The following is a 25,520-nucleotide window of genomic DNA, read 5'->3' on the forward strand; positions in this document are numbered from 1 at the left end:
ACGCTTAGCACTCTAACTAAACTTTCACCGGCAATGCCAGTGGCGGCCCTCCCGTATTGTATACCTACCTTCCATGCCAACCCTTGGCTGGATAAAAAACTAACACACCTCTATCACATCCTCCAACATGGGGCATTAAAGGCATTCTCCACACTGAGAGACACGCATAAACTCCCTCTAACCTCACAATTCTCATACATGCAACTGAGATCATTCCTCCATAGGTCAGCGAGTACTGGTGAGAAATTGCAATCGGATACGAGACAACCCACGGTGTGGGAACAAATATGTATAAATGGGTCATTACCACTCACATGTAAACCGACCTCCATGTGTTACCGACTCATAGCCAACTGTATGCCATTCCCTGCTACCAATATAGCTCAACAATGGAATTTAGATTTGGGAGAGCCTATCTCCCCCACACAATGGAATACCTTATTCCAAGATATTAATCAGCTTCTCACATCCACTTCTCTAATGGAGCAACAACGTAAGAGTGTGTATAGATGGTACATGGTACCCACACGTCTCCATAAATTTTACCCAAATAGCTCCCCCACCTGCTGGAGATGTGGAATATTAAGAGGAGATGTCCTCCATATTTGGTGGCACTGCCCAGCCTTTAAACCGTTCTGGGCGGAGGTCCATTCATTCCTGCAAAACTTGACTGGCATCTCCATACAATTTTCGCCCCAAATATATATAACACTACTCCTCCCAAGCGGAACCCCTAGAGCTAAGAGGAAACTCATGTATCATGTCCTCATCTCAGCTCACAAGGAGATTGCGAGAACATGGAAATCTAAATTATGCCCACCCTTCTCCAAACTATTAGCTGCTCTGATAGAACAAAGAGCATATGAGGGTGCATACACTAAACTGTGGCCCCCATCCCATACCGCCGCAAAGGCGTGGGAGATCTGGGACACATGGAGATCAGGTCAATTGGGTTAATCCCGATGGAAGAGAATTGTAGTCCTTGAGACTAAAATGTGAGTCGAGCCGACCTCGGACCCTAGAGTGAACGAATGCACATCGTATATTCATAGCCATTCTGTAATGATTATCTGTTCGGTGCTGTACGAACATGCTGTGTGAAGTATACAAAACGGTATTCTGCTACTCTCCCCCCACTCTCTCTTCTGTACCCCCCCTATCCCCAACTTATGTTGTCGTTTATGACAGAAAATGTCAATAAAAATTGTCAAATTTCAACAAAAAAAAGTGTTTACTGAACTTTTTGAGCAAACTATGATTTTTGCAATGCGTTCTAAATCTATCAGATATACTTTTAAACCAGGGCAGTTCATAAAAAGACTAATATTTTATCTTGCTGCGATATTAATTATTGTTATTTATCATTTTGGAATGTAATTTGTTTCAGCTCTTCATGCTTTTTCCTATTCCCAGATAAGCTATGGTGCAACCAGTTTGATTCTAAGTGACAGGAATGTTTACCCAACTTTTTTCCGGACTCTACAAAATAATCAAGCTAACTATCATGTGTTATCCAAGCTACTGAAATACTTTGGATGGACCTGGGTTGGAATTTTTGCTTCTGATGATGACATGGGTGAGGAAGAAACACAGGTTTTAAAAAATAATTTGATAACTGATGGGATCTGTGTGCCCTTTACAATAAAAGTCAAATCATCTAGTCATCTTAGTATTGATAAAAGACAATATGATACTATTAAAAACTCTGGAACCCAGGTTATTGTTATTACTGGATCACTGTCTTTGGCTGTAATGTTTTCCTTTAGCAGTTTAATAAAATATCGAATCATTGAATATAAGACACTTATTCTTGGCCCCAATTGGGCCTTAAATCATTTTTTTTATATTGACCGTTTTATATTTAATGGCAGCTTAGCTCTTGAATTTTTTGAGGAAAATGTTCCAAAACTTCAAGAGGTCATTGAGAATATTTATCCTTCGAAATACCCAAGGGACAAGTTACTTGATTATATTTGGATGTATTATTTTAATTGTTACTCACTTAACCCCAAAAAGACTGATTTTTATATTTTGTATTTTAACTTTAAACCACGTAATTGTACTCAGACGATTCGTATCTCGGATATTCCTAATGTTCACTATGATGGACACACTCCTCATATGAATAGGGCAGTACAAGCCATGATCAAAGCTTTACATAATATGCACTTGTCCCTGAATATCCACTCTAATGAAAATAATGCTCAAATCTACAAATACAAGTATCAGGTAAACAAAGAGATTTGATTAATGTAAAAATATGAATACATATATAGAACGCAATGACAATTCTATCAGCAAAAAAAGATGGCGATAGTACCACTTATGTTCATGTTTTTAGAATTGAATGAGACACTTACCTTAGTGTCACAAACTTCAATTCTACTTACAGCTTCTCTGATGCTACACTCTATGGGAATGAGAAAAATTATAAAATAATATTTTAATTCAGTATGTCTGTCTATTTATCTATTGATCAATCTATCTATCAAAGTTTTAAAGTTAGTACATAATGCCACATTGAGAATCTGGGCATGTTGTTACCAGAGTCTGTGTAGGAAGTGCAGCAAGTTATAATATTTTTATCACTTTGTTCACATTATACTGACAGTCCCCAATCAGGTGTCTCAGTTCTGGAGGATGTTCTGACTCCTTCACATTACATAAGATATTGGAACATCTTTTTTATTTTTTTATTTATTCAACAAATGCAACCACTGGCTTAAATTATCAAGGAACTGACTGTACCATGTTAATTAAAACTTAAATCTTAATATATAAGTAAGGGGGTGGTGCCCCTAAAGGTAGTGTCTCCATAGATTGTACGGTCTGGCTATGCCCTGTTAATTTGGAACAGGAGGGATGAGAGCTACATATGTATAGGTAGTCCTGAATAAGGTGAGGGCCACTCCTTGGGACACAGTTACAGAACAGGTTTTAAACAAACTAACTGTTAACAGAGACAGGATACCAGATGTAGGATACCCCCGCCCGCAGTTCACATCAGGCTAGCCCTATAACTAGCAGTTGAAGCTGGAAAAACGGTGCAATTGTGAAAAAGCTGCAATGCTTGATAGCGAGATAAGAGGAGAGAGAGGTCGGCAAAGCCTTAAGGCTCATGCCCAATGATGGATAAAAGGTTCTGGGCAGCAAATGAAGGGATAGAAATATATGCAAGGTAGGGAACAGGGGTATAGAATAAAACAGTTAGAATTAAATCAATTAATACAATATGAATTAATACAATATGAATTAATACAAGAATTAATACAGTATGAATTAAAACATCCTCAGAACAAAAGACCTGTGCATAGCAGAAGCAGCAAAGAAAGAGGAGGAGCTATGCCTGTCAGGGTTTTATTGTTTTTGATTGGTTTAAGTTTAATGATTGACTTGTGCTGCTGGAGGTATAAGTAAAGAAAGTTATGCAAAATACTCGGCTCCTGTCATTATTAAAAATAAGATTATAGGTAAACTACGTCAGCATGATCTACAATTACCAAGGAACCCACTGTACAATGTTTATTAACACTTAAATCCTAATATATAAGGAAAAGAAAATCAAGAATTAAATGTAAATTTCTCTACCTAAAATATAGAGTTTGTGTATGATTTGTGCACTCCAAAAATAAATAAATTGGTTTGTCCAAATCGAATTATCTGAAAAACTTGTTTGGATTAAACCGAAATTCCTCCATGAGGTATGCGAAAAGAAGGTATGCTGCCAACTAGAAGCACTGCATAATTCTGTGGTGAAGTTAATGCTACCATGCAGAAATCGGTACAGTGATATAACTGTTCTGTCTGAAAGTGGTTTGAATATAAATTACATATTGTCGAGCGATGGCCTGTATCAAATGCTTAAAAAGAAGTTCCCTTTAGCAATCAGCTGGGTGATTTTGTTAGCCTAATATTTGGACATTGACCTGGAAATCCAACAGAATGTTTAAGAGTGGGCTTGTGGACACATTCCTGGGATGATGAGGAGTCTGATTGTCTCTTTCCAACTTGTGACTGACGAATAATGCTGCTGTTATTGACAGGACCTCTATCAAATACAGTATCAGTGGGCTTGCTGCATGCCCTAATACTGGCATTAGTGAGATGAACCATCACTCTTCCAATACTCACTTCCTTGCTGCACAATTGGCAAATTGCCCTTTTTGGACGTATTCCAAGTGGCACCTTATGTTGCCTCAGGTAAATGCATTACCTCAATCATTCACCTTGTGGCTGCTAAAGATGAGGGTAACTTATCATCGGCGGCATTGGAAGTTGTCAAAACACAAGCCTCTACAATAGTGTTTGGATGAGTAGTGTAACAAATGCAGGGAAAGGGAGTTAGTGGAGGTGCTAATAAGAAAAATGGGTGAGCTACATATAGCAGTGGTATCAGATAATGTTACAACTGTCTCCCTAAATGAAGCAATTCAAAATATAGAGATGGTACACGCTAGCTGGAGAAATTAGTGGACTGCTGCCTGTTATTTCTGGGCTCTCCTCGTGTACATACTCTGACTTATAATTGTGTTCCTTTTTACTTGCTTCTTGGGCCTAAAAGAACTAGGGGTAACAGAGGAAATCCAATGTAACTGAGAACAAAATCCAGTACATAAGTCTAATTTAGCCACTTTGCTGTTAATGCCCCTGACCCATGGGATGAATGTATAAGTCATCAAGGTGTGCCTCAGTGATGCCTATATTTTTTAAACTGTTTTCTGCTGTGAGAATATATTTGGAATAATACAATATTCAAAATAATATTTTTATAAAAATTATCAAAAATTAATCATGTTTATCAATATCAAAAATATATTTTATGGCACTGTATCCCTGTATTAATTTAAGAGTGAACTCACTATTTTTATAAAATGTATAAATGTATTTTTATTACATTTATAAATTTATAATATATAATTTATTGTGAACAAATAAATAATAACATGCGTGACAATCAGTGAATATTCTGAAACAATATGAGGTAGAAATTAGTAATTTTAAGATTACAATATTCACAACAAGATAAATCTAAATTGCTATGTCTTAGAGTGATGTGGTTAGTAGTCGACACAAGAAATTATCTACCATTAGGGGTCACCATACATAGCAAGTAATGTATTACTGCAAAGATAATGCAATTTTATAGCATGACAGGAGGCTTCATATTTGCTTAAGTCTCTCTTTACTAGAAATCCACAGCAGCACATTAACATAGAGATAAAAACACCAGAGACAAAAAAATCATGAATCTATAAAAGGCTTCTCCCAACTATCTATTTCCTCTTTCTTTGCTGCTCCGCAGACAGTACAGGTCAGAGTACCACTGCCTCCTGTTTTATATGGGTGGTTGTGGATATTTTACTGTATTTATATCTTTATTACTGTATTGATTTATTTGTTTAGAGGGTATTTTTGCATCTACCTACTTAGTGCTGTAGTGATTTATTTATTTAGCTACTCTGTATTTATTTAGCTACCTGCTTAGTGGTGTAGGAATTGATTTATTTAGCTATACTGTATTTTCTCCATCTACCTTCTTAGTGCTATAGGGATTGATTTATTTAGCTATACTGTATTTTCTCCATCTACCTTCTTAGAGCTATAGGGATTTATTTATTTAGCTATACTGTATTTTCTGCATCTACCTTCTTAGTGCTGTAGGGATTGATTTATTTAGCTATACTGTATTTTCTGCATCTACCTGCTTAGTGTTGTAGGGATTGATTTATTTAGCTATACTGTATTTTCTCCATCTACCTGCTTAGTGCTGTAGGTATTGATTTATTTAGCTATACTGTATTTTCTCCATCTACCTGCTTAGTGCTGTAGGGATTGATTTATTTAGCTATACTGTATTTTCTCCATCTACCTTCTTAGTGCTGTAAGGATTGATTTATTTAGCTATACTGTATTTTCTCCATCTACCTCCTTAGTGCTGTGGGGATTTATTTATTTATCTATACTGTATTTTCTGCATCTACCTGCTTAGAGCTGTAGGGATTGATTTATTTAGCTATACTATATTTTCTTCATCTACTTTCTTAGTGCTGTAGGGATTGATTCATTAAGCTATACTGTAATTTCTCCATCTACCTTCTTAGTGCTGTAGGGATTACTTGATTTAGCTATACTGTTTTGTCTGCATCTACCTTCTTAGTGCTGTAGGGATTTATTTATTTAGCTATACTGTATTTTCTCCATCTACCTTCTTAGTGCTGTAGGGATTGCTTGATTTATCTATACTGTATTTTCTGTATCTACCTTCTTAGTGCTGTAGGGATTTATTTATTTAGCTATACTGTATTTTCTCCATGTACCTTCTTAGTGCTCTAGGGATTTATTTATTTAGCTATACTGTAATTTCTGCATCTACCTTCTTAGTACTGTAGGGATTGATTTATTTAGCTATACTGTATTTTCTGCATCTACCTTCTTAGTGCTGTAGGGATTGATTTACTTAGCTATACTGTATTTTCTACACCTACTTGCTTAGTGCTGTAGGAATTGATTTATTTAGCTATCTGTATTTTCTTCACCTACCTGCTTAGTGCTGTAGTGATTGCTTGATTGATTTACTCTGTTTTTCTGCATCTACCTTCTTATGGCTGCAGGGATTTATTTGTTTAGAATGTGTTTACCTTCCTACTGCCATTATGATTTATTTATTTAGATTGTATTTTTCTGTCCCTACTTTTTTGCTGTAGGGATGTATTTTCTCTTATGACTTTTCTGCATTTTCCTGATTTGGGCCCCCATGTCTGGGGATCGTTTTTTTCTTGGGTTTGCGGGGGGGTTCCTTTTTTCCCTCCCTCCCTCTACCTTTTCCGGGTGGCTTTGCCCCCTTCACTTTTCGTCAGTTTTGCGGCTGTCGGAAAACGGTCTTCCAACCGCTTTCCGTTGCCGACCGCCGGGACCCCGGAGTAAGACTCTGTCGGTCCAATGTGTTAGATCCAAATCCCGCTGGCTCCATCCGCCGAGCGAGATCCTCTGCTTCCACACCCCACCCGACCCACGCTTCCGCTCGCGGTATAACTAATCCCACGGCGTGGGTGGGGGGGTTACCTTCCCATGCAGTGCAGCGGCCCCGAGCATCCACTTCTCCGCGACCGCGTGGTTTGGTGGGGGCGGGGGCGGGCAGTTACCAGACTTACCGCATTAGTTCCGCGATGGCAGGCACATGTGCTGTAGCTTTTACTGGGATTCAGCTATGACTTGGGTGCATTGCACCCTCAGGCTGTCCTGGCTTTGTGCCCCATGTGGCTGGCAGGTTAGGCTACTGGGGACCATAGTGGATGGTATAGATCACAGTCTTGCTATGTAGAGCTGTGCACAACCCCTCAAGGGTTACAGGCACAACTTGCAGTGTTACCACTTATACTCATCCCCCCACCCCTTTTTTGTTTGTTCAGGTGATTGCTTGCAGCGCTCTGTTTTATAATTTTTACCAATGGAGCACCTCTTGTGAGGTAAGTTGGTGAGTTCCCTGACTACAGGTGTACTCAATATGCAAGTTCACTAATTACGTAGTGTCAGGCACTATTTAACTGAAGTGCGTTATCTACAGTTACACAGTAGAAGGCTATGTTCAGTTACACAGTAGACGGCTATGTACAGTTACACAGAAGAATGCTATGTACAGTTACACTGAAGAATGCTATGTACAGTTACACAGAAGAATGCTACGTACAGTTACATAGAAGAATGTTATGTACAGTTACATAGAAGAATGGTATGTACAATTACATAGAAGAATGTTATTTACAGTTACATAGAAGAATGTTATGTACAATTACATAGAAGAATGTTATGTACAGTTACACAGAAGAAGGCTATGTACAGTTACACAGTAATATACTATGTAGTTACATAGAAGAATGTTATGTACAAATACACGGAAGAGTGTTATGTACAGTTACACTTAATAGTGTTATGTACAGTTACACGGAAGAGCGTTATGTACAGTTACACGGAAAAGCGTTAGGTACGGTTACACAGAAGAGCGTTATGTACGGTTACACAGAAGAACGTATTGTATGTTTACACAGAAGGATGTTATGTACGGCTGCACAGAAGAGTGTTATGTACAGTTACATGGAAGAAGGTTACGTACAGTTACACTGAAGAGTGTTAATTACAGTTACACAGAAGAGTGTTAATTACAGTTACACAGAAATGTGTTATGTGCTAATAATCTGAAGAAGTGTTATGTACATCTTAGCGAAAGGTACATTTTATCAGAAGAATGGAATGCGCAGTTCCTCACCTGTACATCTCTGAAGGTCCTGACTTGTCGGTGCCCCAGGACTTGGCCGGCTTTGTCCGTGCCTTACTGATTGGCCTGCTTTGTCTCTGCCCCATTGATTGGCCTGCTTTGTCTGTGCCCCATTGATCTGGCTTGTGCTGTCTGTGCCAGAATGTCTGCATGCCAAGCCTACTGCCACATACTCACGCTTGTGCATTGCATTCGCTTCCCAACTTGCCTCGGTCACTATATGGGGTGCTGCCCCTATCTCCCTGCGAGTGACTCTTGCCCTCTATACTCCTTGAGGTCACTTTGCCTGGGACCGCTGCACAGGAGAACCCTTATCCGGGTTAACAGCGCAGACAATGACTACTATGGCAGTGACCGCCTCTGTGGAATTAGGCTTCAGCCAGGGTCCTCCCTTAAACTTATCAGGAGCGTAACGCTAGAGGGCCCACCTTTAAAATGGCAGGCGACTTGAATGAGGAGAGCAGGCAAGGGCACAAAAGCGCTACTGGAAGGGTGAAGGCCCTGAACCAGTGACTTGAATGAGTCAGACTCTCCTTGAGGAGAGCAGGCAAGTGCGCATGAGCACTACTGGAAGGGTGAATGCCCTGAACCAGGCTCCCGGAAAAATAAGACTCAGAGGAGCGGCTAACCCCTCTGCAATCGGTCAGATGGCCCTGCCTATATGGCGCGGGGGAGGCGATGACCACCGGATCCGGCAGTGACCGCCTTCTTAAAAAGGCAGACGACTTGGAGGAGTCAGATTCTCCGAGTGGAGAGCAGGCAAGGGCGCATAAGCACTACGGGTAGGGTGAAGGCCCAGAACCAGACGCCTGGAAAGATTAGACTCCGGAGATGTGTCTAGCCCTGATATGATCGACCTTGACGGCCAGACGACACTACCTATGTGACACAGGGGTGAAGGTCCCCGTAACCCCCCACCATGGCCGCCCTAGCTGAATGGCGGGTGGACCGTTTCCCCTCGGAGGGAGAGGACGATGGGGGTGTGGATTATGATGACGGCCCCTAGTGGCACTACAGGGGCCCCGACGTCCTTGGAAGAAGAGGTCATCTCGTGGATCGACTTAAACGAACCCCTGTTCGACCCTCGATCCATTGCTCACCTGGTTTCTTTGGAATGGTTTCTGCCTGATCACCTAGCACCATCGGTGCGTTTATGGGACCGTAGACCGCTGGCTTGAGAAGCCCGCAGGATAATTCAAGCGGTATTCGTAGCCGGGCTCCCGAACAAAGTAGCCGCAAACCCAGACTTAGAACCCGATGGGGCACTGCGGTTTTGCTGGTTAAGCACCTGTCTAGTATTCAGGAGATCCTGAGAGCGGCCCACTGCAGTGCCTATACTATGAAGTCCGCACTGGCAAGCCGATTGTTCTCCGCTACACGAGTGAGTTGTGCTAGCAGAACATACAAGGAAGTATAAGAGGTGTCCTATTTTACATGGAAATACTTGATGGAGGCTTATCTCAGCTTCAAGCCATACCTTTCATAGGGGATTGGACCCTTGACCCGGAATTTCACACTTGCCTCCACTTTCGGATGAAATCCCAGACAGGGCCCCGAGTCTGGGGTGGCAGATGACCCTATCCTAAACGCAATTTGGACCGCTGGAGGTGCTTGGGATAATTGGATCTGAGCCCCTTGGAGTCCTGGCATGAGTCTACGATTGAATGTATATTCATTAGTTGCTTTGAATTAGACGCGGCCCTCAAGAAACTTCTATCGACCGCGGGCCCAGTTCTGGTAAGGTGGCCTCTATTTTCTCCCTGGTGAGATAGGTATCTTGTGCATCAGTCATTTGGGTGACAATACAACCTGGTTGGGAGGAATTGAGGACATTCAGGAATACCAGAACTATCTGAACAGATCTTTCTCGTTTTCCAAGCATTGGGACCCGGACGCGACTCTTCATCGATATAGGACATCTTGCTGTACGGTCTACCTGGACGGACTTGCCGGAACCCCTGCGAGGTACCTCCCAGACCGAAAGGTCAGACGCTCCCTGCGTTTTCCCTGATTTTTTTTTCAACCAGGGAAATATCGACCTCCTCTACATCTCAAGGAATGGGGTCCTGGAGGGCGGATTGGACGCAAGGGGGTGCCTCTTACGCTCTCCACTGCCTGAGTTACTCGTACGTATGGAATAGTTTTCTCTGGGAGGACCCATGGAGGAGGACCCATCAGGCCCTGACCAGTTCAGCTGGATGACGGACCCATTTGCTCAGCGATGGACGCTTCCCTCAAGGAGTGTTCGACACGGAGACGCGGACGAGTCTCCTCCGTTTGTTTGGTCTCAGGACCTTTCTACACGTGCCTCGGTCTGCAGTTCCTGGATTCCCTGAACCCTTGCTCATTTGATCTCGGGGATTGTGAGACTTTGGTCTGCATGGTGACCCTAACGTAGTACGGATCTCCTAATTTTGCTACTGCAAATTTACAGGGTTCGGGTATTGTTTGGTCACTTTATTACCGGGGACTGCCATACAACTGTTGTCAGCGGGCCTCGCTCTGCTTAGAATTCCCTTTACGGTTCCTGAGGATGGGTATTCATCTCCCCAGGGGGTACACGCATTTTTGTCATGCTCCTATGGTGGTTTCTGTCCGGTTTTGTCCATTCACTGATTCTGGATTTATTTCAGTTATACCTTGTTTTTTCTTTCAGATGGTTCGGACCTTAGTTGTCCATCAGCCTTAGTCGGACCCGGGGGTCATATTATTACTTTGGTAGTGCTCCCACCTTTAGGCGGTGTTCAACGTCACCGTTTGTTTAAATGGTTCTTCACTTTTTCTCGCCCTTCATGTACCGCTTGGTTGTGGTTGGCATTGGCGGGGCGTATAGGTTTTTTTGGTTCACTTCAGTCCGTAACACTGCGACTTCAGGTACCGACATGGCGGGCTTTTTGCTTTTTTTGTCTCTGGTGTTTTTATCTCTATGTTAATGTGCTGCTGTGGAGTTCTAGTAAAGAGAGACTTAAGCAAATATTCGCCTCCTGTCATTAATAAAATTAAGATTATAGTTACACTAAAGCTAGTATAATCTACAATTAGCTTTCTATTAGCAAAACAGTAGCCAGGAATACCCAGTTAATGTAAACACACATCATTCCTTTAGGAATCAACATACCAAACATACAATTATACAAAACTGGAAAGGAAATAACTAATAATACACAAATCAAACCAACATTAAATAACTCAATAATAATTCCATAGATATCAAAGCTATTTAAATTTAAGCATTGATCACATAGGAACTATGGCAGACAAGACACAAAATGCAGCAAAAGGCAATTAAACAGATGGTGGCAGCATGGGTGTCCACATGAGGGGGCAAGGGAGCACCCTCAACTTGTCCCGTCCCCATGGGCAATTTTCCCTTGGACTGTGACAGCTCAGTCCGAGAGAAAGAAGGAGGGATGTGCTGGGGGCTTGAGTGAGGTGTTGGAGACTGGCATAGCCCTATTTAGGTTGACAGAGGACTGGAGGGAGCACTGTGAGGCTCCCTTCCGAATCACCACCATTTCCGTGCCTCTATGCTTCTCCCACGCATTCAGGCTCCACCTCCTGCACTCAAGCCCTGTCCCATGCAAGTTCCACCCCCAAACTCACTGCTGATGAGCTAAGACGACAGAACATGAAGACCACCTTCCAGTGATCCCAGTCTCCCACAGCCTTCTTTGACAGGTAAGCTTCAGCCCATGACAGTGTGTGTGTGTCTGATAGTAAATAAGCTTGTCTTTGTTTGTGTGTGTCAGTGAGCTTATCTGTTTGTGAGTGAGTTTGTAGTGACCATGTGTATGTCAGTGAGATTTCCATTGTGTGTCAGTGAGTTTATAGTGACCATGTGTCTGTCAGTGGGCATGTGTGTGTCAGTGTGAGCTTGTAGTGAGCATGTGTGTGCCAGCGAGGTTGTCTGTAAAGAGCATGTGTATATGTGTCAATGGGCTTGTGTGTGTGTGTCAGTGAGCTTATGTGTAAGCGAGCTTGTGTGTGTCAGCTAGCTTTTCTGTAGTGAGCATGTTTGTAATGAGCATGTGAATATGTGTCAGTGAGCTTGTCTGTAAGTGAGCTTGTATGTGTTAGTGAGCTTTTCTGTAGTGAGAATTAGTGTGTGTCAGTGAGCTTGTCTGTAGTGAGCATGTGTATGTGTGTCAGTGAGCTTGTCTGTTGTGAGCTTGAGTGTATGTCAGTAAGTTTGTCTGTAGTGAGCATGTATTTGTCAGTGATTTTGTCTTTCAGCCTTTTAGTAGATAGCTCCCTAATACCGTGGGAAATAGGGAGTTATCTACTGTTTCATTCCTGTCATTCCATTGACAGGCTAAGTAACTTACATTTTATATGAATGTGTGTTACTTGATTGTTGTAAGTGTTGCAAATGCTTACAGCTGAATCCTGGCTATGTTTGTATACTTTTTATTTAAACTTGTATACAGTGTAACATTCTTCATTCTTCCACTGGGTAGGTAGATTAGTACTTCGGCAATACTGTGCTTCGGAACTTCGGCACTTCGAAACTTTGGAACTTCGGCAACTTTAGAACTTCGACACTTCGGAAATTCAGCAATTTCGGAACTTCGGGACTTCAGCAATTCGGCACTTCCGCAATTCAGCAATTCAACTATTCCGACATTCGAATGTATCTGAATGTCCGCAATGCCCGAAATTCGTCCAAATTCACATTCGGAACGTAACAAATTGCACATGTGTAGACCTTATAAGTGTGACGGAAATCCATCAGGGCCAGTTACTCTGTTAACTTGGATCAGTTTTATAGTACTTTGAAGTCCCTCCACGGTGAAAGGGATTTGCATTCTCTAGCATCAGAGATCTGACATTTGGATCTAGAAGGTGTTCTATCCTAGGGCTATGCTGTCATTGGGATAGAGATAAGTCTCTATACAAATTATATAGCGACATATAATAGGAATGAAACTTGTTAGTTGTACCATCCAGGAGTGGCATCTACCCTTTGGTACTTTGTGTGATCTTGTGCATTTTAGCTAAAGATTTGCCACATTTGTTGGGGTGCTTGCAGAAAAAGAGATTAATATTGTAGAGAGCAAGCTGGGAGAGAATTCAGGTCCCAGTGAGCAATTAATAGCTTTTTAAAGGTCTCATCAGAAAGGGAAGATTTATGGGACTGTTCGAGTTCAGTGATCTTCAAAACTAACTCCACAATGTGGTGTGCTTATGCACAAATCTGAATAAGTTGACTTCTAACAGTTATTTGTGTTACTCCTATAGTGTGAGCCTAGAGCTCTCCTTTCAGTTATTATCTAAAACAAAAACTTAGTGAGAAAGTAATCTCTGTGGTCTGACAAAATATTGACTCACTGAGTTACCGGTGAAGAGAAGAGAAGGTTATCATGGTACAATGAGGAATGGTCTGACCACACCACTGTACTAATCAAGGAGGTGATCAGATGAGAAAGAAGCACCTAGCCTAACAAAATATAATCAGTTCTGGAAAAGGAATTATACACCATCGTGAAATACGAATAATCTTTAACATATGAATTAACCGCAAGGAGAGAGGAAGGTGGGGAGTGAATAAGAGAAGAAAGCATTGTAAAGAAAAATAAAAAAGAAGGAGCAGGAAGAAGGAAAAACAGGTATGTGATGGGTAGAATGGGGTAGACCGAGGAATAACAATGGACTGTCAACAAGCCCAGCCTGGACATCTAAAGGCACCCAACCTAGTAGTAGAACATAGAAAACAAAAGGAAGAGTCTGAGAAAAATTTAAATCCACTGTGCCAACCAAACCAGATACAGGCATAGAGCACCTCGAATGGACTTACCCAATTCACGACCTGGACCTGCAGTGTCAGACATTTTGTGATTAAAATCAATCTTATATTACAATTTACAGTTAAGCAATTAACATCATACCCTTGACGTCATTACGTCATTTGTTTCTGGATGGTAAAGAAAATAAAGTTTAACTAACTGTGTGATATAGCTCAAAAGGGTAAGGACACACTGTATTCTGTTTTCTTTAAGATTATACAGTAAACATACTCGCATGCAGACATAGACAATCTCGCTGACACAAGCACACAAGCTCATTGATACACAGGCTCACAGACAAACAATCTTATTGATACACATAAGCTCATTGACAAAAAACACAAGGATACTGGTACACCCAAATAGGCTCACTGACAGACAATCTCATTGACAAACACAGACAAGCTTACTGGTACACACACACAAACTTAATAAAAACTCTGACACTCACACAAGATTACTACAGACTCATTGGTAGACAAACAAAAACTTACTACAGACAAGCTTACTGAAACACACACGCTCATACAGACAAGCTCACTGACACACATATGCTCACTACAGACAAGTTTACTGTCACACACATGCTTCCTACAGAAAAGCTCACTGACACACACAAGCTCACTGACACACACACAAGCTCACTGACACACATACACATGCTTACTACAGACAATCTCACTGACACACATGCTCACTATAGACAAAGTTCACTACAAAAAAGCTCACTGATACACACATGTTCACTACAAACTTACCGACACATGCACATGCTCACTGACACATATACACATGCTCACTACAGACATGCTCACTGACGCACACATGCTTACTGCAGAAAAGCTAATTGACACATACAAGCTCACTTATACATCAGCTCACACATGCTCCCTACAGAAAATCTCCCTGACACACTTAAGCTCATTGACACACATACACATGCTCACTACAGATAAGCTCACTGACACACACAAAAGATTAATATTAATAAAGATTACTTAGTATTAGTAAATCCTGCCCCTACTCGCTATACCACGAGTAGGGCCATGTCGATTAAACAGTGAGCAGCCTGTGGCTCGTAACTCAGAACTCTCTGATTGGTTACTTTCAATCCGCCAATCAGAGTGTTGTTATCAGTCAAATTACACAGCGTGGGAAAATTCCAAAGAACTTTCCCACGCTGTGTAAAATGACACATAGCACTCTGATTGGCTGGATTTCAAGCTAACCACTCAGAGTGCTGTGACAGGTAAATGTAGAGCTCTGAGCATAATTGGAGGGCGGGGCAAGGCTTTATAAGCCTTCCCCCACCCTACAGAGCTCAGTCTGCGTGGAGCCCTCCATGGGTGAACATAGATATTTTTTTTGTGCTCTGTTTTTTTATTTTATTTTTTGTTCAAAGTGTGTCGGTTATGGATTTTTATTTGGCATTTTTTGGGGCTGAAAAAATAAGTTTTTGGAAGAAAGAAGACATCAAATGTAATTTTTTTTAACGGTTACTAGGGGGTAAGAGGGGTAGGTAGGGGTTATTTTTGGGGGGGAGGGGGTGACTATTGGTTTGGGGATCCCTAGTCACCTTGGGGGGTTAACATTTTTATTTAGGGCCCCCACCCACCGCTCAGGGGTGGGGGCCATGGGGGAGGAGAATAGGTCCCCCCTTATTCTAACTTAGGGCCCCCACCCACCACTCACTGGTGGGGGCAGGGGGGGACAATATGTCCCCCCTTATTGATATTTAACGCCCTCACCCGCCACTCAGGGGTGGGGGCGGGGGTGGACAATAGGTCCCACCCCTTTATTTTTATTTAGGGCCCCCACCCACCGCTCAGGGGTGGGGGCCATGGGGGAGGAGAATAGGTCCCCCCTTATTCTAACTTAGGGCCCCCACCCACCACTCACTGGTGGGGGCAGGGGGGACAATATGTCCCCCCTTATTGATATTTAACGCCCTCACCCGCCACTCAGGGGTGGGGGCGGGGGTGGACAATAGGTCCCACCCCTTTATTTGTATTTAGGGCCCCCACCCACCGCTCAGGCGTGGGGGCCAGGGGGGAGGACAATACACCCTGTTCCAAATTATTATGCAAATTATATTTTTCTCATTTACTTTTCTCATTTACCTAAATAATTGATGTAAATAACAGTCAGCATAATTCTCATGTTATCAACTTTTAAGAGTACCATTCAAATATTATTGAACAAACCTCCTAATGATAACAGTATTTTTTTAAACATAAAAAACTTACAATGCACTTTTCCAAATTATTACGCACAGTAAGTGTCAAAACACTTTATAGGTTGTAAAGAACTGAAAATTGCCATGTGTTGTGTTTGCAGCATATTTACTAAATCAAAAGCTATTTCAATCAAACTTATAACAACATTTTAACTTTTTAAACATTTTAACAGGTCACGTTACATTTTAACATAGGACCCTTATTTGATAGCAGCTTCACAAATATCTGTTTGCTGCTATGTAATGGTATTTTAGCAGCTGCTCTCTTGATCCGATGCATGGATCTGGCAGAAATCTTCCTCAATGTGCCTTTATCTGCACAAACCCGTCCTTGCTCTGAATCAGCCACAAATCTCTAGTGCGATGATCACGCTTAAGTTTTTGTGAAATATCTAATGTTTTCATACCTCATCCAAGGCATTGAACTATTTCACTCTTTTCGGCAGCAGAGATATCCTTTTTCTTCATATTGCATGAAAATGGTGCTCTGCTTAATAATGTGGAACACCCTCCTTTAGTAGTTTTTCCTTAAATTGGGCTCACCTGGCAATCTAATTATCACAGGTGTCCGAGATTGTTTTCAGTGATCAAAAGAGCCCTGAGACACAATGCCATCCATGAGTTAAACTGAAAAAAAAAAAATGTAATCTTTGTGACACTTAAATAGAATTTGCATAATAACTTGGAACAGGGTGTAGGTCCCCTCTTATTCTAATTTAGGGCCCCCACCCGCTGCTCAGGGGTGGGGGCCAGGGAAGGAGGACAGTAGGTCCCCCCTTATTTTACTTTAGGGCCCCCACCCGCTTCTCAGGGGTGGGACTGGGTGGAGGACAATAGGACCCCCTCTATTCTAATTTAGGGCCTCAGGGTTGGGGGCCCCTTATTCTTCTTTAGGGCAGGGGGGAATTTTTTTTTTTTTTTTTACGTTTAATAGACATTACGGTATAGCGAGTAGAGGCAGAATTTACTAATTTTAAGTAATTTTTACTTAGTATTAGTAAATTTGGCTGAAAGACCAATTTAGGTCTTTCAGCTTTTTGGTAGATAACTCCCTAATACCGTGGGAATTAGGGAGTTATCTACTAAGTGGCTGCAAGAGAGGTCCCGAAGAGGTCCCGACTTTTCCCCATGCACATCCCTAATAAGGTCCTTGGAGAGATCCATCTGCTGCTTATGCTCACAGGTATTGTAACGGCCACCCTGGTGGTTAGAGGGTGTATGCTGTTGGAGACATCCTTTTCCCTAGTGAGAGGTTGTGCTGCAGAGTATTCCCGATGTCCCATCAGCTGGATCAGTGTAGAGAGAGACAGTGGCAGAGCTCTTACAAGAGCTAGTGATTAGCTGGATGCAGGTTCCCTACAATAACAAGATAAGGATAAGCAGAACTGAAAGTTTAATGTGCCAGGCTGGCTTTTATGCAACTTTTCCCACAAAGTTACCACCCATATGGACCTTGTTGGGCACCGAAAACACAAACTCAACAACCAATAGTTTACAGTCACACAGTTAAACACTCCCATTCATTACTGTAAATTCCTCCCCTCTACTTGGGAGATAATTGAGATAATTGCTGTATCAACTCAATTATCTCCAACCAAAAATACACTTTTTACTCATTTTTCATAACATCAAAATTATACATCAAATTCCCATAAAACGTATATATTCAGAACGAGCATAATTAGGGAACAAACATTTTCAAAAATCATACGAATCGGTTCAGAGGTTCGTGAGATAGATGGAAGTTGCATTGCTGTCCGGCCGCACACTAGGTTCCTGACCAAAATAGTTCCATGCATTCAGCTGGTGTGGCAAGTTCCTTTTTGTATGTTTAAAATACCGAACAGTCATTATTTTTATTGTTCGTGCCTTTGGTGGTTGTGTGCTGCCTCGTTAGTGTAATACTTCTACCGAACGCCGTCTTGTTCGTATGAATCTGTGCGAAGCTAAGTGATCCTGGAAGTCTCAGCGGTGTTCAGGAGTTTGAGTGTCCAAAAATGGTTCCAGACACTCGACAACCAAACCCTGCTGGACGCGTTCGACAAAACAAGATGGCCACCACCACGTGCTCGTGCATACGAATCGATGGCCACCCAGTGAACCACTTAGAATGTTTGTGGTTTGCGGTTTGGCACAGAGTCAGGGAGTTAATTGGCGGCACACGCCTGGTCTGGGAGGTCTCTGGTTCAGCAGTTTGTTCGGTTATACAAATGAGTTAGCAGGGCTATTCGTTTTTCCATTTGTATGTTCAGCATAACAATGGTTACAATTACAGTGGTTACAATGTTCCAAGTCTGTTGGCCAGGCAATAACAGGGGATCTGTTACAGGTATTAATTCCATCCTGGAGGGAGGTGGATTTTCTGCAGACACTCTGGCCGCCATCATCATGGTAATTCCCAAAGAGTGTAAAGTTCTATTTTGAACTCAGACATAAAGCACTCCTCTAATGTGATAGCACTGACTAAAGACTGGGTGATTCCTGCCCTCATCCAGCTTTGTCACAAGAAGCTAAGGATGCAATGCACTTGATATATGCAACATCTGAGGAAATGGATTTAGGGGTGATTATTTCTGATAACTTAAATGTCAGCAGACAATGTAATAAAGTAGCAGGAAATGCTAGCAGAATGCTTGGTTGTATAGGGGTATTAGCAGTCGAAAGAGGGAAGTGCTCATGCCATTGTACAGAACACTGGTGAGACCTCATTTGGAGTATTGTACGCAGTACTGCAGACCGTATCTTCAGAAGGATATTGATACTTTAGAGAGAGTTCAGGGAAGGGTTACTAAACTCGTTCATGGATTGCAGGATAAAACTTACCAGGAAAGGTTAAAGGATCTTAACATGTATAGCTTGGAGGAAAGACGAGACAGGGGGGATATGATAGAAACATTTAAATACATAAAGGGAATCAATTTAGTAAAGGAGGAGTCTATATTCAAAATAAGAAGAAAAACTACTACAACAAGAGGACATAGTCTTAAATTAGAGGGGCAAAGGTTTAAAAATAATATCAGGAAGTATTACTTTACTGAGAGGGTAATGGATGCATGGAATAGCCTTCCAGCTGAAGTGGTAGAGGTTAACACAGTAAAGGAGTTTAAGCATGCGTGGGATAGGCATAAGGCTATCCTAACTATAAGATAAGGCCAGGGACTAATGAATGTATTTAGAAAATTGGGCAGACTAAGTGGGCTGAATGGTTCTTATCTGCCGTCACATTCTATGTTTCTATGTTTCTATGTTTCTATGATATTGTGCACTCATCACAGAAACAGGGCAGACGATGACTCCTCCTCTCTACCAACACTAAAAATACACTTGATAGGGTTGACTGGGGACACATGTTAGCACTCTGAGCCACCCTGAGGATTTGGGCCCAGGATGCTAAAGTTTGTTTGCATCAGCAAAGATCCTAATTAACAGCTCTCCGTCTTAGCGGGTGCTGATAACAAATTACACTAGGTAGGGCTGTCCCCTCTCACCATTGCTTTACATTCTCTTGCTCAAGACTTTCCACTCCAGTTAGGTGGAATGGTGACATCTGGGGTTTCACGGGGGTATGTCAGAGCATAAAATAGCTGATTATGCTGTTGGCTTTTTTTTTTTTTTCATGGAACAAGCTGTGGTCTCCCTTCCCAATATTCTAAGTGCATTTCAAGAGTTTTGTTCTCTGTTTAATTTCAAGCTCAATGCAGATAAGTCAGAATATTCAGTAATTAATATTTCTGTTCTGTTAAGAAGAGGCAGAGAAAGGTTCCTTTAAAATAAACTACCTGGGTATATGTCTAACCAGGAAAATTTACCATCCATTCACAGCTAATTTTCCAGACCTCTTGGCTAGACTTTCTGAAGACTTTTAGTCCGTGGTTTCCAGCATATTGTGGCGAAAGTAACCTCACTACTGGGTTTTGGATAGGCCTGTGTGCCAGCCTCTTGTCCTGTGACTATGGCCCCTGGGGTGTATTGCCTTTTAAAAACACTATTTGTGCATATTGGGACTTAGCACAATGCCCCTTTCAAACATGTGGGGTCGGCCATCTTAAATTGTTCAGCAGTGTTTTGTCGTCGAGTGTATGGAAATGTTTTGGGCATGGGACCATGTGCACGGTGGGGCAAAAATAAGACTTCCAGGAAATTCCTGAATTCCTGAACCCCTGAACCTGATGTAGATTAATTTAGAAATAAACAAATATGTTTAAATGTCTATCTGTTCCTGTCCAAATCTGAGATGATTAAATTGCGTATACGCAGAAGTAAGCTCACACTGACACATGGAGTTCAGGTTAAAAGCACTTCAGAAAATTTAATGGCATCTAGTTGGAAAACAGTTATGCAGACCTTTTTAAAGGCAAAATGACATCATCATTGAATATCAGATAATAACAAATAAACATCATTAATTGGATTAAATGTTATGTGACTATATCAGTGTCCACCCATCAATTTTATTAATTGGCTCAGGGGTTTAAGTGACTAGCTAGGTGTCCTCCCACCGGGAGGTGGTATTGTTCTGGACAAGGGTGTGGACAGAAGGCTCAGGCGCCATTTTTCCCAGCATGAGTTTTACTCGGTGGAAAGGGGGGCTTGAGCGTCATTTTACACAGTCAGTGATGTCAGGTCTTGTGGTCAGGTGCAAGGTTCTTTTATGAATAGAACATTTCATTAGTACAGTGTTCTCATGGCCTTGGCTCTGGCCTTGGTTATACTTTGTTGCATGTTACAGGAGATTCAATAATTCCGGAGTCAGCTATGTCTTTATAGAAAATACAGTCTCTGTTCATTGTATTAAATGTACTGGGAAATTCTGTCATGTAATGTAGTTTAAGATGGAGAATCTGTCAGGTAATGAGGACAAAATGGAGGGTTTGTCACAGTGTGAGGTTAAAATGGAGTTAGTACAATAATTCAGTACAAGTTCAATAAAGATTTTTAATAATTCTACATCAGTCCCCCCTATGAAATGTTAAATTCTAAAAGATAAACTTTATTGGTTAGTCTCAGAAGACAGGTTAGCCCAAAGGCACAAAACCCTATGAAGTAACGGTTCTTAAAGTCTTCTTAGTTCTTCAGTGGGACATAATAAATAGACAAGCTTACATTACCATATGGACCTGTGTTATCTGGAGTATAGGCACAACAAGTCATGGTGACAGGTAAACGTTATTGGTTGCAATAGATATAATAAATGCGAATCAAAATATTATTATTAGCAGTGACGGTTGGGAAAAAAAATGGACTCAAACTTTTCCTTTTAGAGCGGTGCTCCTCTTTGTGTTCTGAAGCATGAATGTGGTGTGTCAAGAGTACCTTGTCATGTATTATGTGTATGGACATAATAACCTTGGCTAGGGCACATTTGCTTATGCATTGTAGTATTAAACCTGTCCCACGCTACATCAGCGTGGGTGGACTCGGATCATTTAGTCAATATTAATATCACCACAAACTCAGGATGGACAAATAATCCTGAGGAAGCTTGGCGTTTGGATCTCTTCAGCTTCACGAGGTCTCCTTTTGGGGTCCTCGGCTTTCCATCGATGGCAGGTGGTCAGGCATTATTATGGCCATCAAACACCTACTTGTTGGTATCTTTTTTTTTTTTTTATTAACAAGTCATTTTTTCTTTAGAGTCAAAAGTGTGTCAAAATCAACAAATGTCACTTCTCATGTTGCAGAGAGAGAGAGAGTCTTGAATCTGGAACAATGAATCCACTGAGTGATCTCTGCAACTTTCACAATGCACTATTGGGTATATGGTCTTGGTTGTCACATTGATGACCGGCTAGGCTTCTGGCCATCCTGACAAAATGTCTATTATAACTAGTGCATATTTGACCCAGCAGCTCTTTGTCACCTGGATTCTTGAAAGGGATAGTGAGAGTTAGCTAGGTGCTTAGGATTCTCCTCCTCTTCTGCCTGAGCTGTCTTTGGCACAAATAACACAGGATCGGTAGTAACTGATGATTAGAGGAGTAATTCTAGGTACTTTATAGTATTTAGAGATCAGAGAGTTCATGAGGGTCTTGGATGGGTATAAAGTTCCATGGGCTCACTGCCCAGTACATGTTTTTGGGTAAACAGAGCTTGAGAGTGTTGGAGTACAGCCCGTCTTCAAGGGTTGCCCCTTTCTGTTTTTCCAGCTTTGTATTTCTTCAGGGTCAGCAGCTGCTTGTCATTCTTTCAGAAGCTTGAGATCTGTAGGTAGGATCTACATGGTGAGTATAGAAGTTTCTTTAGCGGACACCATTCTGTCCACTTCCCTTGGTGCACTTGTGGCTTGGTTGGCAGCTTTTAGTCAGCTGAGTGGTGCTTCTTATTTTCCAGATTGATCCAAAATAATGTGCTGCACCCAGGGCATATCTTGAGTCAGTGTTGGTATTGGCATGTCTTCCTTCAGGCATTTTGTATGCCACTGAGAAGGCTGTCAATTCAGCGTCTTGAGCAGATGTGGGTGAGGAAAGTGAAGATGCTTGACGTACCTGATCTTCTGTAGCAACAGCAAATCCAGTATGGTACCTTTCCTCTTTATCCGCAAACAGAGTGGAGTCAGGATCTGGTAAAGCTACTGCATGCTCTGTTGAAAGGTGTCTTGTTTCTTCTTTCATCTGTTCAAAACAACCATGAGGAGCAGTAGAAGAGGTTTCCTCACCTATTTCTGTGTGAGATTGGGGGGTATTTGTCTTTCTATTTACAGTTCTCTTGCTGACCCCCCTCTGTAGAGAGTTGTGAATTGATTGTTCATGTTTTGTTCTAATGAGTCAGGTTCCTTTCATGAGATTTCTGGGGACTTAGTGAAGAAAAAACATGAGGGACAGCCACCTCCCTTACAGGTGTCTTACTTCCATGGGAATCTGGGTCAGGACCGCACTATTTCCTTGAGAGTGCCCAAAACAGTTCTTTCATGTCTGAATAATTTTTCGTTAGTGTGGTATTCCCCCCTGGGAAGTGGCGGAAGAGTGGCCAGAGCAACTTTTCTTCAAAATATAATGTTGTCAGGTAGAGGCAGAGTTGTCTATGAGCGGAGGAAATTGGTAAGGAATAAGAAGGGAGGAAGCATATAAAGGATATAGATATGGTGGTGGGGAGATGGAAGAATGAGTAGTGGATAGAGTGAGAGGGGAAGAAGGTGGAGTAGGAGGAGAAGGTGGAGTAGAGGGAGGAGTAGGAGGAGGAGAAGGAGGAATAGAGGAGAAGGTGGAGTAGAAGGAGAAAGTGGAGTAGAGGGAGGAGTAGGAGGAGGAGAAGGAGAAATAGAGGGAGGAGTAGGAAGAGGAGGGAGGAGTAAGAGCAGGAGGAAGGAGGAGGAGGAGTAGAGGAGAAGTAGGAGGAAAGAGGAGAAGGTGGAGTAGAGGGAGGAGTAGGAGGGGGAGAAGGAGAAATAGAGGGAGGAGTAGGAAGAGGAGGGAGGAGTAAGAGCAGGAGGAAGGAGAAGGAGGAGTAGAGGAGAAGTAGGAGGAAAGAGGAGAAGGTGGAGTAGAGGGAGGAGTAGGAGGAGGAGTAGAGGAGAAGTAGGAGGAGAGAGGAGAAGGTGGAGTAGAGGGAGGAGTAGGAGGAAAAAGTGGAGTAGAGGGAGGAGTAGGAAGAGGAGGGAGGAGTAAGAGCAGGAAGAAGGAGTAGGAGGAGGAAAAGGTGGAGTAGAGGGAGGAGTAGTAGGAGAAAGTGGGGGACTGTAGATGAAGGGGAGGGATCGGTGGGAGGAGTAAGCAGGGGTGGGCAGGTAAGGGAGCAGACAGGTGATGTAGCAATGGAGGGTACATCAGAAATCAAGACTAGGTAGAAATGCAATGGAGGCTGCAAATAGCCCATGTACAACAACTATTAACTGGCCCTATGCTTTCCCTAGAGAAAAATAATAAAAGGCTAACATGCTCATCTTGTCTCCACAAGCCTCGAACGTTTCACTCCGTGGGTGTCCCGCAGCGGCTAGCCCACCACATCTCCCACACCAGACTTGTGCCCGTGGAGACAGACGCTATCCCTGACTCTCGTTCTTTATTTTATTAATTTATATCTAACATCCCAAAATGTAATTCCTACTTATATCACAAATATACATTATCACAATTTTATGTCTCGCAAATGGGATAAAATGTATTCTACTCTTCACTGATAATGTATATTTAAAACATACAAAATAGACAAATAACATTGTCTTCTGCAAAATAAATGAAAAAGATAATGGAGATTTTGTTAAGCATTGTTAAACAGCTATACCTGAATTCACATTTCTTGTTCTCCAGTTCCTGGCTGTTAATGGCAATGTACAATGTAATAGAGCAGCAGAAAATGCTAGCAGAATGCTTGGTTGCATAGGGAGAGGTATTAGCAGTAGGAAGAGGGAAATGCTCATGCCATTGTACAGAACACTGGTGAGACCTCACTTAGAGTACTGGATACAGTACTGGAGACCATATCTTCAGAAGGATATGGATACCTTAGAGAGAGTTCAAAGAAGGGCTACTAAACTGGTTCATGGATTGCAGGGTAAAATTCACCAGGAAAGGTTAAAGGATCTTAACAGGTATAGCTTGGTGAAAAGACGAGACAGGGGAAATATGATAAAAGCATTTTAAATATATAAAGGGAAACAACACAGTAAAAGTGGAGACTATATTTAAAAGAAGGAAAACTACCATAACAAGAGGACATAGTCTCAAAAATATGCATGTTACAGGAGATTCAATAATTCCGGAGTCAACTATGTCTTTATAGAAAATACAGTCTCTGTTCATTGTATTAAATGTACTGGGAAATTCTGTCATGTAATGTAGTTTAAGATGGAGAATCTGTCAGGTAATGAGGACAAAATGGAGGGTTTGTCACAGTGTGAGGTTAAAATGGAGTTAGTACAATAATTCAATAAAAGTTCAATAAAGATTTTTAATAATTCTACATCAAACCGATCTGGGTGATTTTTGGATATGTTGTTCACCCAGATCGGGGCTGTTGTATTTTGGGGTACTTTTGGGGGTTTGTAAAAATGTATGTTTTTTTCTGTTTAGAGTAAATTGAGTTAGCCCATTGTGTTTGTTAATTGTATCACAGGCAGAGGGGAGGGATTGTGAACACTATAGGGGAGTGTCTGCATGTAAGACTCTGTTTTGATTGGCTTTTGTGACTTTGTGTCCTGTGCTCCACAAGTTCCACCTGGGTGGTAAACCTGTGGGAAAAACTGTATAAAATACAATAAACCCTCAGATCTGCTGAGTTCCTGTTTTACCCT

General features: G+C 41.8%; 1 protein-coding gene across 1 annotated transcript in view; it reads left to right on the forward strand.

The window, feature by feature from the left end:
- The window catches only part of LOC134615259 (vomeronasal type-2 receptor 26-like), a 93,273-nt gene that overhangs the window by 39,983 nt on the left and 27,770 nt on the right, over window positions 1-25,520 (forward strand). The window contains exons 4-5 of the mRNA XM_063459747.1: window positions 1,414-1,749; window positions 2,068-2,229. Of these exons, the coding sequence (XP_063315817.1) occupies window positions 1,414-1,749; window positions 2,068-2,229 (498 nt within the window). The remainder of the gene's footprint in view (window positions 1-1,413; window positions 1,750-2,067; window positions 2,230-25,520) is intronic.

The sequence above is a fragment of the Pelobates fuscus genome, chromosome 6 (assembly GCF_036172605.1).
Source record: "Pelobates fuscus isolate aPelFus1 chromosome 6, aPelFus1.pri, whole genome shotgun sequence".
Classification (NCBI taxonomy): domain Eukaryota; kingdom Metazoa; phylum Chordata; class Amphibia; order Anura; family Pelobatidae; genus Pelobates; species Pelobates fuscus.